This window comes from Excalfactoria chinensis, chromosome 5 (assembly GCF_039878825.1).
Source record: "Excalfactoria chinensis isolate bCotChi1 chromosome 5, bCotChi1.hap2, whole genome shotgun sequence".
Taxonomy (NCBI): Eukaryota; Metazoa; Chordata; class Aves; order Galliformes; family Phasianidae; genus Excalfactoria; species Excalfactoria chinensis.
The window spans coordinates 19,365,210-19,382,555 of NC_092829.1; the positions used below are offsets into that span (position 1 = coordinate 19,365,210).

The 17,346-nt window shown below is 43.4% G+C and overlaps 1 protein-coding gene across 10 annotated transcripts in view; it reads right to left on the minus strand.

The window, feature by feature from the left end:
* ADCK1 (aarF domain containing kinase 1) overlaps window positions 1-17,346 on the minus strand; it is an 80,330-nt gene that overhangs the window by 19,918 nt on the left and 43,066 nt on the right. For all 10 annotated transcript variants that reach the window (XM_072337066.1, XM_072337065.1, XM_072337063.1 and 7 more), the window contains exon 5: window positions 2,240-2,398. In XM_072337066.1, the coding sequence (XP_072193167.1) occupies window positions 2,240-2,398 (159 nt within the window). The remainder of the gene's footprint in view (window positions 1-2,239; window positions 2,399-17,346) is intronic.

Below are 17,346 nucleotides of genomic sequence, written 5' to 3' on the forward strand. Positions count from 1 at the left end.
CGATCTTCACGAACATGTACATAAACTTCATAGGAGCTATTGATGCTTGATGTGAGAAAATTCAGACATTGTTTTTGCTTTCTTTGAATGCTCTTTAGAATCAATTTGCCAATTTGACCATCAGCAGTGACATGCTTTAAAAATATTTGGCTTGTCACTTTTCTGACGTCTGTCTAACATATCGTTCTGAAATAAGTATTGATATAAGAGCAGAGGGATCCCTCTCTGGATTTATCAGATGGTGTCCTGATTTTTAAAGAGTCAGAAAATCATGTTATGAAACCACAAGTGAATTCAGGAATGTTCCATCTATATTCAGATTCCTTCCCATCAGTCTCTAAAGAAGACTCTCTCCAACAACATTCAAATTAACTTCCTATCTAACTGCAGTGGCTGCCTGATTCTTAAAGGACCAGAACCTCAGCAGATATAATCTAGCTTTAAGTGCAACCTTGTCAAACACAGCTCCACACAAGGTTGCGATGATGCACATGTAAACCAACATTCCAGTGGAGAACTATTAAAAAAAAGACTGAATGTATCAAGTTGTGAGCTATTTTCCCAAAAATGCACATACACAACAGAGCTCCAGTATAACAAACCAGACTGCCTGCAAAAAAGACAATACCAAACTGACAAAAGGATGTACACTGTTTTAGTTTTACGTTTCCAAGAAGAAAAGAGAAGAATCATTGAATTATTTGTCTGAATGTCTCTTAGCATAATTACCTATCACAGTCTCATCTGTGGCATCCACTGTTAACAGCACAAATATCTCAAGGTGAACCCGGGTCTTGGCTCATTCATACACAATTCTCTTACTGCACTGATCCTGGTCTTTCTTTATCTTGTTCACTCTTGACTGCTCAGTTTCCGCTATGCTGTCCTGAGCAGGAATGAAGGATGCCATACACCCACTGAGAACTGCTGTGCATATGACATCTCACAAAAGCAAAGTCATGGGCCAGACCACTGCAATCAGTACTGCAGAAAATCTGAATCAATTCCAAAGCTGCAACATGGAACCGAAGCCAGTTCAAACCATTCTCAAACAAGTACAGAATCAAACATATTCCATATTAACAGAATATATTTATTGAACACCAAAATTTGTGCTACTACTAATTCAAAATACATGACGCTACAGTTTGATGTGCTCTAACTGGAACCAGCTCTGTTGCTTTGCAGACTACCCAACATTGCTCAGAGCACAGTGTTTTATTTGCCTAAAAAGTTTTAGTTATGCACTCCCCTCTGAGAGGATGCTGGTTCTTTGTTTTCTGAGCTGCTGTGATGGAGAAGTGTGCCACTGCATCAGTAGTATCCTTAAAACTCTTATCAGACTTCCTGAGCTTCAACCTCCCCTTTTTAGTCCCAAGGACATAATGTCTACCAATAGATGTATTACTTTGCATTTCTGCTGTACATACAGATACATACTTATTGAAGAGCTAAAAGCATTAGTATTACCACTTACAAATCTAATCTTTCACCTCTCCTACCTTGCCCCATTTCCATTTCTATACCACACTACTGGCATCTTTGATTATTACAATGCAAGAACAGTGGCACAGCTTTTCTCCAGTTTCTCTCCTCATCGGACTAGATTTCAGGAGATTGAGAGAAGCCACAGCACTGTACTGGAAGCATGAGCAGTGCCTACTATTCAGGAAAGGAACTTCTTTCTAGCCAAACCCCTCCCTTGTGCATCTGCTCCTGTTACGTTACATTCTCCGTATTTCAATGTTTTTATTTCCATCATGAATCAGGTCAATATTAAGGAGCCGATCAGGAAATAGTACTGAATCACAGCAGCCTTAACCAAAAAAACACAATGACATTGTCGAACTATTACTCTTTGGTTACACAGACCAGAATGCAAGGGGAACTGTGACCAGTATAATCTTCCAGGTAATGGGCACAGACATTAGAGAGACTTCTGGGTTTACTCTAATGTCCAGATCTCATAAGGACTTACTCAGTTCTGATTCATGTTTTACCTGTCTATCCTGCTCTCCTCCTTCACTCTGAAACTCTTGTTCAGTCCTTCCATTCACACAATCATCCTCACAGCAATCTTCAGCAACTTTCTGTATTATTCCCATATGACAGCATTTATGTCTGTTGGAAGTTCCAAAGCTACAGAACTGATTGTTGTTACACCTGCTTGCACCTTGGTTGAATTTGGACCCCTCACATTTGCATGACAATTGCTCAGTAAGTCACAAGGCATCTTTACCTCCATGAGGAAAATATCCTTGGAGCTCTGAGCTTGAACCTTTGGGTGCTGGATTTTCACTGCCACAGTTCTTCCATCCTGCAGCACTGCCTTGTGCACCTGGGCTAGTGATGCTGCTCCCAGAGGCGTGTCCTCAAAACTCACAAAGAGTTCTTTTATCTGTCAGGAAAAGGGAGAGGCATTAGCTTGGGATGCTGGAAACTACTCATAAGGAAAGTCTGGACCGCCAGTCAGAGACAGTATGCACCAAATCTGAGCAAGCTCAGTTCTTTCATCATTCCTATGCCCCCTGCCTACCCTTTCCATTGCTTGGCCTCCCAGTGAAGCCTGCCAAGCAAAGGAGTATTCTCACAGATGGTCTGTTTATGGAAACCAGTGTCAAGAGTGTGAGCAGCATGTTTCATCTAGGACATGGAATGGCCAGGCAACGTGTGAGGAACCACTTCAGGCTGTCTTGAAAGCAATTTGAAGCAATTATGGTCAGCATCCTTGGCTACCAAGGGGAGCAGTGGCCATTATTAGCACAGAAGTGTGATTTTGTCCTAGCAGACTAGGCAGGCTCCTCTGCACAGTTAAACTAAGAGGAGTGCCAACGTGGTTATGTTGCTTTTGGCAGAGGTAGTTTGTGTAGTGCTGACCAGAAATTCTTGTCCTGCTCTGCAGAGCAAGGTGCACACAAGCTCTAAGGTATCCATAAGAATCAACAAAGGGAACACTTCCCATCTTTTCCCTGAGCTGGACTGATTTCGGGTGAGCAGTTGAAAAGCCTATAATTTATGCAGAAAAAATTAAAAAAAAGATAGAAAGAACATCAGTGAATTTTTATAACCTGCTTTTTAAAAGGTAATTAAAGATGGGAGCTGCAGTGAGCTAGTAATTAAGTATGAATAAAGACTTTCTGAGCAAAGCTTCATGCAAAGTGTTAAATGAATATTCTTTTTGCTGACAAGGAGAAAAAAATACTACACAAGGAGCAGCTTGTTCCCCTCTGCAGCTGCTAGGGAAGGAGCCCCCTCCCACACCACCCTACCCCTTCTCTCCCAGCCCCAGAAAGCCACAGAAATCTATTGGTAGCAAAGAGCTGGAGTATTTGCAGCAATTAGATTCCAACAGAGGCTCAGCTGCCTCCAGCAATTCACGAGGAAGGTGTCTTTTACTTATTTATTTAATTCTGTTTGGTCCTGGCAGCAAAACCAATTAAGTAAAACAACAGCATTTAAAAACAACTAGTAATGTGCTTTTTAATTACAGCAGGTCCATAATTCAAACCTATTGACATTCCTGTCTCGTGAGAGAAAACGTTTTTCTCTCTTCCTCCTCCCTTTCTTTTCTCTCTCACTTTGCTGGATTTTGAGATTCTTGTTTCAGATTAGTATAAAGAAAGAAACACCTACAGGATGACAGATGGCTCAAGGAATGTGTTGAGACACAGATTTCTACCTTTGTGTGAAGTTTGTCTATCAGACGAAGAGGCAGCCTGTTAAGGAGAAAAGACTTAGGGTGCCAGGAGGAACACGTTGGAGACTACGATATTCTTAAGGAAAGAAAAACCACCAAGAGAGAATTTGCTACTTGAGGTCAAGCTGGAACTTTCTTCACCTCTTCCACTACTCTACATCCTCACATTAAAGGAAAATACCCTTTTCAGGATCCCAGCCAAGATTACCTGTCCACCTGTCACAAAGACAGTAACATCTAACATCCTCTAGAGGTTAAAGCACAGAACTAGGAGTTCACTGGCCTGAATCCACTGTAAGGTACGTTTATAGCAAAACTGCACATAAACTGCATAAAATTCCAGTTGCTCTGGATCTCAAAAGCTTTTAATTGCCTACACTGTCAGTCCAATCATTTTCACCACTACTGAATACATGCAGGGGGAAAAAAAAGCTGCACAGATTCCTTCTGGCAGGACTAATATATACAATGGTCTTGTGTGACCAAATTTTCCAAGGAAATATCATTTGAATAAAGCTGTCTCGAGAAATTCTTTTAGGTAGAAGAACTTAGTTTAAAATCTTTTTATTAAGGACAGGAAAGCCAGGTTAGCATTCCTGTCCACTAGAGCTAGCCCAGTGGCCCTGCTGCAGTTCAAGGGAAGTCTGTGCACACCCACAGGATCCATGCCAAGGCACCAAGGGGAAGGACCGCAATGGGGTTAGAGAATTGATGGCTCCTACAGGAGCAGAATGGGGAATGCATGAACATGGGGGAGGGAGCAGATCACAGCCAGACCATTATTCAAGCAGGTGTGAGGCTGAGATAAAGCAGAAGCACAATTACAGCTGGGCTTCAGGACCCCACTTAGCAAACTGCCCTCATTCATTATGAAATTGTCCTTTTGCAGCGTGCTGGAGGCAACCAGTGCCTCTGAAGAGAGCTGCATGTCCCAGAGAGGCAAAAGTGAGTATGCTATGGAGGCAGAGAAGGGGTGAGCCAGGCTCCTACACTGCCTGTCACAGAGGTCCTTCCCAAGGGAATGGGTGCACCCAGTTCTTGGAGCAGACTGTGTGCTCTTACTGCTCACAAGTATGCAGTGACCCTTAAGAAAAACTCTACCCACCATTTCTGTGGTGAGTAATTAGCAAGCAAAGGTCTGGGGCAGTTTTGGAGCCCACCTGATGTGACACTTAAAATTTCTTCCAGGCCACAGCTCATCTCAAAGGACTTTATCAAACTGGTTGTAACCATCTGCAGTCCTAGCAGGAGATTAAACAAACATAGTTTCCAGACAGGTTTAATAAAGGTTTAAAAAAAGAGAAAAGGAACTTTAGTGTTACTCTTCCAAATGAGCATGTCAGCCAGCTGCAGGTTTACAGCTGCAGAGGTGGGCAGCATCCCTGCACACAGTGGTTTCCCTCATTAGCTTTCTGTGCATCCCACTCCACACAGGGCATGCGTTCAACCACCAAATGAATATGTCATTGTACTTCATTGGTTGTAAACACAGCCCTGACTGCTTAGTTCTAAAGAATGAAGCTTGTTTAAAATATGCAAAATCTTTTCATGATTGTTGGTATTAGTATTCACACCTTAAGGAGCTTTTGCAGGACCCATCTACTCAGATGCTTCTTAGCATGCATTTGTGCTGAGGTTGCACCTAAACACTGTCATTAAGCCCAGAGTGCCACTGTATGAGGTGCAGAGCCATGCAGGCCCCACACAAGCTCCCACATTCCAGGTGTCCCAGGCTGTCACCCACAATCCTCCTCTCACACTGAAGCACCTTCCCAAAGCGCACACTGCTCTGCCTGAGTTCCATGGGACACGTCAGCTGATGCTGCAATGTTGAGCACCAGAATGCCTCAGTGTTTCTTGTGAATCTTGTCCTTAAACACTTAGGAAGTTACTGGAAATCAATTGGATTTAAGATCCTAAATCCTAAATCTTTTCTGAAAGCATTGCCTTACATGACCTGCCCAGCATGTTCTGAGAAGTCTTTGGCAGAGCTGGGATTTAAACCAGATATCCTGAGTTACAGCCCAGTGTCTTAATCTTCAAACCATAAATGTTAAATGTGCACATCTTGCTAGCTAATTTCTTTTGAAATATACTGCTTCTTAATCCCAACCTTTTTATATCAATGTGCTGCAGCAAATGATCAAATATTGCTGCCTGGTTCCAACCTGCCCACTCAACACTGACACGCTTCTTTCACCCTCCAGAAGGGCTGCCAACAAGCTACCCTGGAGCAGGATCTAAGTCATGGAACCCCTTCCTGACCCAGCACTGAGAATGCTGGTTTTCCACATCTGTTTACAGAAGAACCCTCCCCAGCTCCGACAGAGCCAAACCAATATGGTACAGGTGAGTGACTCAGTAGACTTCCAAATGCTCAGCATTTCCCTGGGGAAGGGAGCCCTCCAACAAAGCACTTCAAGACTACCCTCAATTTTTTCAATGGGGAGGGAACGTCACAGAGCACCTCAGTCATAGAGAATAGGATTGGCACCATTCGTTCATTCTGCAGATAAAATCAGGAGCCGCAAACTGTCAGTTAACACACAAGATTAGCTGACAGCACCACTAAAAACAAGCAGGGGGGGGGAAAGTATTTTTCCCCATATTGTTGAATTAAGCTATGGAACTCATTACCGCAGGGGGTTACAAATTCCAGAATTCCTGGTGGGTAGAGAAGTCAGTGTAGAAATTCCAGCACAGGTTGCAAAAACACTAAGATACAACCTCTGGCTCAATAAATAGCTAACCATCAGACTACAAAAGGTGGAAGATCATATCAGGTAAAGCTTAACTGTATGCCAGCCATGCTTTAATAGCCTTTCAATGGCACTGAACACTCCCTTCTAAGTCACAGTTCCAAGGATGGCAATTTGCTAAGGCGAGCAAGCTCGGTCTGCAGGAACCTTCTGAGGTTTACATACGGATTGTGCTGTCCACAGCCTCCCAGATGGGACAGCACGGAGCACAGGGATAATGAGATCTGTGGGTTTGCTGGAAGACAGAACCACACACAGGAAAAGAGCACATTTCCCAGGGAAGTTTTGGGGGTTGCAGTAGCCATCTTTACACAGCTTAGCACAGGGTCCCCCTGATTTCTCATGGCTGAAGAGTTATTCAGCTCTAGGCCTGACACAGCATTTCAAAGAATGATGGCTCCTAGATCTTACAGAATTCTCCTTATCAATAATGGGACCCTACTGCTTTCAAAAGTCTGGATGCCTTTCCTAAAGTAAGTCCAAGGGATGTGAACCTCACTGTTGACTGGTTACCTTCTCAAGAACATAGACATAACTGTCCATGGCACCAAAAAACCAACCCCTGCAAGAGTGCAAAACCATAGTTCCAGACATGGGAAAATGTTACACTGGGGTAGAGTAAGCTACTTCCCAGACAGCAGATGAGGGTTTTTTTCCTATTGCCCCAGCCTCTTTATCCCCTCTACAAAAACAAAATGTGACAGCGTTGCTCCAAGAATTATTAAGACAGCAAAAAACTGAAAGATTAGATTTATCGCAGCAGACAGTGGATTATGAAGAATAATTTATCAAACGTCAGAACAAACAGCCTACAATTTATAGGAGGCTTTGTTGAGTCAGTGAAATCTGATTGGGCTTCTCCCCACCTAACGAATGCCAAGCTTAATTGATGGTTCCTAAATGCATCTGCCAAGAATATGTATTTATTAACTCAATATATTTAATAATATTGCAGATATACACAGGCCAGCACTTCTCTTCTGAATGGATTCCATCGTGTTCATATTACATACACACAGAAGTGTCCACGTATATAGAGGTATATACTGCAAACCAAATGAGTCCAGGTAAAAGGAGCGTGTGTATTCTGATGCACCAAAACAACAACATAAGGCTTATTACACAAAATTCCTATGTCTTTCAGTGCACAGGAGGGAAAGCAATGCAGTCTCTTTCAAGGAGAGATCTGACATGCATTATGATGCCTGCCTAGAATTCGGCAGAGCTGAGTTCTAACATTGGTTCTCCCTGATATCCTCCTATGGGATGCTAGGTGACACCACGTTGCAGAACATCAAACAACCACATTCAATGAAAACTGAGGTCAGATTATAACAAACCAAGTCACCTGGTTCCACCAACCTATGCTGCTGAAGAGGTAAGATGGTAAATATTGGCGTTTGTTCTAAATAAAGGAAACTGCAGTACTCAATCCAGTAAAGGCAAGGACTATCATGGCCAGATTGGAATCCAGCTGTCTCAGGAACATCCTCCTGATAAGGAGATAAATGTTTTTTTTAATTTATCAATGAAGTGATCAGGTGTCCTCTTACCTTCCTGAGACACAGAATGCCAAGATTAACACAGCTCAGCCACCCAAAAGTAAACATTTAACAGCTGGACAATTCCTCTTCATTCAACATAGCCCAGGGAAGCCAAAAGGCTGGACACCCATGACTAAACCAGTCAGAAGCTGCAAGTCCACTTCCTTTCCTTGGAAAGCAGGAGAAATTTACATAATTTAAATGAATTATTTTCTCTGAATAGTAACAAATTGCTGTCCCCTCTAATACATTGATATGGACCTCTTTCCAGATGCAGTTAATCAGAACAACCAGGCTCCTTCAGCATCCCACTTTCTTCCACCTCAGAAAGTATATCTGGTGCAGCTAGTCCCCTGTCTGCTACCTTAAACTACTTCCACAACTCACTCTATCTGTAACTTGCCTTCAATAGCGGCCAGTGTTTTCCAATCTAAAGCCAAGCTAGTCCACCAGCACCTGTGCTTTTGGGGAACAGAAGGTGGAAGATATGCACTCTAAACAGCATCACTGCACACTGTTTTGCACAATATAAGCATCTTAGCATATGCAAAATGCACAGAACAAAGCAGAGCCATATGTATGCTTATATATTCCTGTTCACATCCTTCAATTTCATCACACTTGTGAGCCGTTCTCTCTCTCTCAAATGGTGCAAGCAGAAAGATGCCCCAATTTGCCCCATGTTTCATGCCCTCCCTTTGCACATATAAACGATATCTTTTTTTCTTAATTTGCTCTTTCATCTTGAGCTGTCTCCCACTTGGACTGAACAGTGTTCATTAAATCCACTCTTTTATCTCTGTCGTTTTTGAGAAACTTCTCTTGCATCCTTCCTGTCAGTGAGGATGGAGCCACACCTGTCAATCTTTGAGATAGATTGGAAGCGCAGTTCTTCAAGAGCACACAACTTGTCCACTCCGTGCCATTTTTTGTGTTTTAATTGAAAAGACTCTCTTTCTTTCTCTTCTTTTTTCCCCTGCTAATGAGGCTCCCCATCCTTGTTAAACTAGCAAGCAGGGAATGTAGGGCAGAAGACAACTTTCTGCTGGCAATAAATGATGTTCTTTTGCATCATGTCTGCTCAAAGGGATTCTCTTACTCTATGATTAAGGAGAGGGACCCCTTTCTACTGCGTTCCCTGTAAGTTCCTCTTCTGCTCCCAACCAATACAGCTGAAAGTGCTAACAGCAGGAACACCCCTCTAGCTCCTAAGAAAGACATCAATGGTCTTCTGCTTTTCTAACAGATTTGTTAGCATGTCTGAGCAGCATCCTCATCTCCTTCCTGGCTTTCTAGAAACATTCCACCAAGCTCTGCCCACAGACGCTACCTTCACCAACACTTCCAGGTCATAACTCACACAAAAGTCTCATCTCCTTTCTGATGACTTGTAGTTCGACCTCTGTAGCCTAGATCGGCCGGCTACTGGCCAAACTAAAATTTTCAGTCTCTCTCAGACATCTTACAGATGTTTATCTCTTTGTTCACAGACAACACAGCAAGAGTAAGTTCCCTAATCCACTCACACAAACCATCCCTCCTGTTTCCTTTCTCACTGCAATAGGTAGCATCACCAACATGTCAAGCATGCCTGCTGGCCTTTTCTTCAACACTGACCTCCCTCTAGACATCATCTCCAGGCTAGGTCTAAACCTTGCACGTTTCTTAAGAACAACCCCTCCCTCCCCCAGTGGTCTTTGCAACACTAACACTCATAAATACCTATAGGCTGTGTATCAAGAGGCAGGCTCTTTCCAGCAGTGCCCAGGAGCAGAACAAGTAGAAATGAGCACAAACCAGAACATAAGTAGTTCCATATGAACATGAGAAAATTTCTGCCTATCAGCCCAGTTTTTATCCTGTCACACTTGGATAGTGAAACACCTTTTTCCCTGGGGTTTAACATACACACATTGGTATGGCCTGAACCATACCTATTCCAAGACAAAAAATAAAAAAAAATAAAATAACTTCCTCAACTCACTCTGTCTTACGCCTTTGGCCTCATCAAGACCTGTTTATAATCTTCCAGTAACCCCTTCTATCTGTTGACCAAACTTGTCTGTTTTCCTTCACCTTCAAGTCTTCATGACTTAATATCAACCTGGTAGTCCAGGATGGTTCTTGCCTTTGATGCTGTGCTTGTGTTGATCTGCTGCATTCTATCTTACATCAAGTCTGCAAGCTTTCTAGGACAGAAGCTGATTTTCACTCACACCTGTATAGTGTCTGGCACAGTAGACACCTTACAATGACTAGAGCACTGAGTACTAGTGCTCATAGGTGACAGCAATCCAACTGTTCTGCCCCTTCCCACTCAAAGCTCCCATTCTTCTGAAGCCACACATGCAGCAAGATGCATACAGGTCTCCAATGCTCTCATAACCCCTTAATCACATTCCCAAATACACATTCCAATCAGCATCTCTCTCCTACAGATATCAGTGGTCTGCTGCACATTTGGAAGGAAATGCCACAGAGATGGGACTAAGCTGGCACATTAAGCAAGAAAGTGAGATTTAAGAAAACACACAGAAGCAAATGAACATTCAAGACCATTTTGACTTCTGGCGTAAATACATCCCTGCCACAAACTGGCTGAAAGTAGAGTAGGAAAGGGTCAATGGACCCACAACAACAGGCTCAGCTAAGTCACGGTCAGGAAGAGGTAAGGCTCTGCTGACTGCAAAGACACCCCAAGGGCCCTGTCAGCAGTAAGCCTGAACAACAGCAGCAGTCCTGTGAGAAATAACCAGCTGCCAGGGCCTGAGGATATACAGGGACCTTTGGGAGCAGACATCACCTGTTCCTCATCTTAAACACCTCTGATTCAGTTTTTAATACCTGGGGGATTTGAGGAGCATAAGAGAGAAGGGGCTGGGAGGAAATCAAGTTTATGGGCAGGTTTATGTGACTATGCAGAGTGGTGAGGAGGTATCTAGGGATATACAGTTGAGAGAGATGAGTTACAAGCATCTTAGCAACATGCAAATCTGCACACAAAAAAGGAGATGGCACAGCAAAGTGCATTTACATGCAGTTTGTGTGAGGAGTTGTAGGCAAAATCCACAGAAAGTCAAGTAAAGAAGAGAGCCACGATGGGTGCTGGAGTATCTCTGAAGAGGTAGAGTGTGCATGAGAAGTAGAGTGCTGTGCTGCAGGGTACATATCTGGGAGGACAGCACTGCTTACATGTGAGTGTGTGCTACAACAACAGACCCATCTACTCCACCTCCTAAAACTGACAGGAAAGGGGGGTGGAGAGAGATCAGTGCTCCTGTGAGTACTACAAGGATCACTTCTATGTGTTTCTTCAGAAAGAAATAACGTAAAAATGCTTCCATGCGTAAGATAAAAAGCAGGAATGGCAGAAGCTGCATTGCACTGCCCAGCAGCCTGTCACCAAGGTAGACAGAGGTATGACACGATGAAAACAGGCAGAGGACAAAGCCCCGGTCTAAGCTAGATTCTGTCCAGCTATGTTCCTTTGTTGGGTTTTGGCCATTAATTACATCAGTGCAAGTGTGATGAAGTGTTACGGATGTACAACATTATCCAGAAAAATATGAAAGGGTTTTAGGAGAGCAACTTTGAAGTAGACATGGAAGTAGATGTAGCCTAATAGATATGGCTATCAGTTTGCACGGCATGCATTTCAAGAAGTGGATATAATGAAGTCACTACATTAGAAGAAAGATGCTAAAAGGTAGTGAAGCCCTGCTGGAAATGTTAAACTCATCATAGATTGATTTCATTTGGAAGGGACAGGAACACTTGCCTCTAGACTACACTGTTCAAAGCCCCATCCACTCTGATCTTGAATGCTTCCATGAATGGGGGATCCACATCTTCTCTGGACAATCTGTTCTAGTGTGTTACCACCCTCATAGTAAAGAGTTTCTTCCCAACATCTAACCAAAATCTGATCTCTTTTAGTGAGTCAGTTACTGATACTGATCATGCTTTAATGAGATACTGAAACACCTGAAAAAAGGCACAGCTGTTTAGTCTACCCCACATAAAAAAAGAGTGCAGTGACTGAAGGGAAGCAGAGGTAGGATAACTGTATGGGACCCTGGAGCACAGCAAATAAAATCCATAACTGATTCTCTGCCAAGAACATCACTGACACCCTGCTAGGGAAGGGCAGCAATGCTTCCCCTAATGATGAGGTATATGAACCTATGAGCTCAGAGCTCTCTGCACTGATCCAGGGAAGAAAGTCCTGTGCAAAGCCAGCTACATCATTTCCTGCTTCCTTCTTGTCAAACCACCCTTTGAATATCAGCCTCTCCTTTCCACTCCTGTCCGTATTTCCACTACTATTCATGGCTCTACTCTGATCCATCTGCTCTTTTTACAGTTTGTTTATTCTCCGTCCCTTCCTCCTGTTCCTTCCATGTTTCTTCCCTTGCCCTCAGATCTTGTTGGGCTGCCAGGTCTCTAGTTCAATGACATAACTCAGCTGATTTACCCTCCTTAAAGCAGTGTCTACTCTCATGTAAATCACCCTCCAAAACCCGCCTGTGAAATGGGCTTGTTCACTAAACTCTATGAATAGGAAAGTAGGCACAGCTGGCCTATTCATAATCAACATAAAAAATAGATTAGCACTTTACAGATTAAACATTATCGTTTCAACAGTTAACATAAATCAACCGCACTTACAGATCTAGCATTGCTGCTGCCACTACAAGGTGACAGGCATTGCAAAGGGAAAAGCTGCCAGTCCAGGGTGCAGTGGTGAACAGCTCATCTGTCTTCCACCTTGATAAGTTCTCATCTGACACCCCAAGGGTGCACTGCCAGAGGTTGTTACAAGGAGAAAAGGTGGCTAGGGAAACAAAGGCAGGGGGTTAATTTTTATTAATTCACGCACATTTCTGAGCAATCCAGCAGCCCACAATTCTAGGGCCAAAATCCAATTGCCCTACATTCCTCCCTAGGGCTGACGCAACACAAAAACAGATGGAGCAACAGAGTCAACTCTTGGAAGAGAAACAGAACAGGGAAGTTCTAAGGAGTGATTGGTATCTAGCTCTGTTTTCTATAGCTCAAAATCATTGTGCCCTTGTAGCTGAAGCAAAGCATTCTATCAAATATAAGCAGGGACACCCATTCCAAAAAAAAACACCTCAAAATCAACTGAGGGAATCATCTCACCAAAGAAGGGCCAAGGACTGAGATTCACTCCAGATGTGCCCTGTTGTCAGCAATGCCAGAAGAGTGGACCAGTGTCAGCAACTGACCAGGCTGCACTTCTTCCTTCACCAGGTAATGGACACCAAGTCACTGGAGCTGTTTACTCAAGCACACTGCCATCAACATGCTGTGGCTGTGTAGTCAGTGGAGAGGATAAGACCGACAGAGCCAGTGTAGTCAGTATCATTCCTTTCCACCCTGCTCACACACTAAGAACCACTCAGTGTCCCAAAAAGTTCACTTGAAAAAGCCAACCTGAAATTTCTGAGCTGGTCCTGGTGATTCTGAGCATCTTTAACAGGAGATGCTCTTAAGAACTGGTCTCACAGCACTTTCAAACAAAAATAATAAAGAGAAAAAGAAGAGTAAGGTGCTAAGTTATGGCCCAAAGGGCAAAACCCAGCCTGTGACAGGTGGTGTGACACACAGGAGCCCCTCAGAGACTTAGGTTCCTCCTTGCCAGAAGGGTCAAAGACACCAGCAAGTCACAAAGGACAGGGCAGCAAAAGTTACATGGAGAGACTTCTTCAGTATAGCCCCATTTAACAAGCCCTGGTAATTTTAATTGCTCTAGCTTCTTTCTGCCCTTTCCTGATAAATGAGAATAACAGTTAATAGACCTGAACCAATCCATTACCTCCAATAAAACATTTGGCAAAAATTAGCTTTGTTCTCCACTCACAACTGATACCACTATGGTTTCATCCATTATCAGAAATGAGCCAACTAATGGATATTTTCTACTAATTTTTTGGAATTTGGAAGGGTTGGTGCTGAACAGCCTCTTCAAAGAATTTGCCGGTTTGAGATGGAGTGGTTATGTGAGGTCTATAAGGGAAAAAAGCATTGGTTTGCTTCAGCTGAGCTCTCCTGGCGCAAGCTGTAGGTCACGTGATTTTATTGCTTCAGTTGTCACAGACAGCTTCATATGTTTGGCTCTGAACCACGCATCTTGTAAAACCAAAGCACTGCAAATCTTACATAAAATAAGTGCACAAAGTGCATAATGCTCACAAATGTAACCTGATTTCCACAGAGAACATTAGAAAAGTTTCCCATTTCTGGCTGGCCTGCTTAGTGCAGACTGAAACACTTGGCTCGCTAATGGCAGAAAGAACTTTGAAACCCTCGAGATCCCAATTCTTGCTTCAATCTTCAAAACACTTTTGAAAGTAAGGCTTCCCATGTGGAGGATTTCTCACGTTCCCACCCCCAGAAACTCTTACACAAGAAAGAAAATCTTCAGGCAAGATTAAAGTCCCTTCTATAGCTCAGCATCCCTTCACAGAATCATAAACTCTCAGACTGATTCCATAGTACCAGAAAACAGCTCACTAGATTGCCTGCACACCTCAAAAATTCATAAAAATGCTATGTCTATTCTGTATCTTAGAAAAACGCAGATAAACCAAGCTGGGGCCCCATAACTCATTATAATATAGTTCATATATATATTATATATATATATTTATATGTATCTATTACCATAGAACTCATATATGTCCTTTGTTTTGCCTGCAAACAACCTTTTGCCAAAAGATGCCAGTTTCACCACGTCACGTTTTTATGTTCCTGATGGGTCAAGAGCTAAATAACTGGACAGACCTAAAATTCAGAAAGAAAACAGGAGATGCAAATGGGGCAGAATCAAGTAGGAAATCAGAAGATCAGTGGGTGGGCAGATGACAGGATTCCCTGCTCCCTAAGAGAAAAATCAAGCTTGCTATACCCAGCCTGTGCCTGTATCAGAGCATCGAGCAGGAGTACTTCGGAGCGTATCAGCAGATACAGAAACCTAGAACTGGAATGGTGACCCATGCGCTGATGTGGTTTCTGCCTATGGATGTAGCACTGCTGAGCACATCCACCACTTTTACAGGATAAAAGCATGGAGCACAACCTGGCACAGATGTGCTTTGCATTGCCAGACAAGATTTGCACCAGGGCAACACTTCAGGTGTCATCAAATCTCTCAGAAAACTATATTGAAGAGAGCCTACCATCTGCACACAAGACACACTGAGCCAATAAATTCCATGCAGGTAAGCTATATATTAACCCCTATGCACCTAACTAATCTGTAAATTAAAGAAATGAAGGTCACTGAGCATGCAAACCAGAATCACTCCTTACTACACCATTCTTCATTGCATTTTCTGATCTCAAATATTTCAGTTTCTTGAAAAAGATTAAAAAGAAAGTAATCCCTCAGAAAATCCACTGTCCAACTTCTTGTATTGTAAATCAGTAAAGTTAAAGGAAGCCAGAGAAGATTAACTTATGCACTTATGCACCAAAACCTTCCTTTTTATGGGCAATGGGGCTTAGAGCATCCGGGAAAAGAAAACAGTCTCCTCACCCAGGGCAGAAGGGAGCACTCTGTCCCAAAGCTTCCTGGGAATAAGGACACAAGCTTGTCACTGGTGTGGCACTAAGGATCAATAACAGTGAAGCCTGAAAACAGAGCATGCAGGAACATGAGTGACAGAGCAAGGAGGACCACCTAACCCACACAAAGTTCCCTATTCGCTTTCCCTCTGCATTTAGCACTGGGGCCCTGGTTTCGGGTAGCTGGCACCTGCATGGTCCCAGTGCAGGGGCAGGTGTACCGAGCTCCACCAGCACCAAGAGGCTCATACCCAGAGAATGACAGAGATGGGGCACAGCGGAGGCTGTCACAGCAGTAGGGCCCATACAGTGGCTGTTCCTGCCTTCCAGTTGAGTAATGCAGGCCCATTTGTTCTGGGTGACACTAATGCTATTCACCATCCATCTAGAGACTCTTTAAATTACCTATTTATGACCCAAATCCTTTTCATAATTGATAAAAATCTCTTTTTTATAACTCTAGTTATTGAAAAAAGTGAAGATTTTTATTCCTCATTATAATTTTAATGCAAATATGTTTTTTATTGACAGCTGCTTGAAAGCCCTGAAAGGCCTACTCAGAGAGACCAGAGGAGGGGTGGGAGAAGGGCCAGATCCTCCTGTCCCACAGTTAGCCCTGTGTTCACCACAGCAGCATGCAGTCACTGCCATCACAGCCCCACTCTGGGGGGTAACAAAAGGCTGGCAATGGCACAGAAAAACAGGGGATTTCCTGTGCTGGACACAAAACCCACAGCAAGCATAAGAGACTCTTGCTGACCTAATTGTAATTTCCCCACGTATATGAGGGCCAACTTCAAAGTGCATACATGGGACAGCATTACTAGAGGGTGCTTAAGGTGTAGTTCTAGAATCAGAATCACAAGCAACAGGAGACCTGGACTCAGAGGTTTTGCCTTGGCATATACAGCATGTTTGGGAGAACCGTCTGACATCAGATGCACAGCATCAAGAACAAGAGCAACTGTGCACTAACAGCCACAGCAGCAGATTCAGGCAGAACACTTTACCACTCCGTGCAGTGCAAACTTGCGGTAAGCAGGCAGCTCTCCTGGCATCCTGGTCTGGTTTAATAACACTGCCAGCCTGAGAGGTGGCTTTCTGGAGGCATATCAGGATCTTCAACATCATAATCTGAAGACCTTGTCATCCAGTAGGGTAAGTGAATCTTTTCCAGGATAACATATGGAGCCAGCTAAAGTGTTTCACATTCCCTTGAGAACAACTTGGATGCTGTAAGACATGCAGTGTAATACCCAACAGCATAATGAAGTCTTTACTACTCTCCCACAGTGTCGAGCACTGCTTCAGTGGTTCTGCAGATCAGAACTAAGCACGTCTTGCAGCGCTTAAAGAGCAGATAAACAATTTGTGAAATAAAGGAATCAGACTGTCCTCTCTGCCACTGCTGGCACAGCAAAGGCTGCCATGCTGCACCAAGAGTTCCTACAGAAATAATAGTGAAAAAAGATTTTCCTATTCCTGCTGTCCTTTCTCAGACTGCAGCAGCTCAGGGGCAGGGAAGTTTCTTGCTGTAGTGATTTAAGGCTGTCATGGCAAAAGCCAGGGCATTAGTACCTTGCTGCATCCCAGCTCCTTTCCCTGGTAGGTTCACATGGCCATGTGGCATTGCTGTGCATCATTGCAGTGATCATGCTCCCCAGGTGTACATGCTTATATTTAAACAGGGGATGAATAAGGCTTATGTACTCAACAGAGAAACTGTTGGGATCTCCGTGAGCAATTTAAAGTAGAG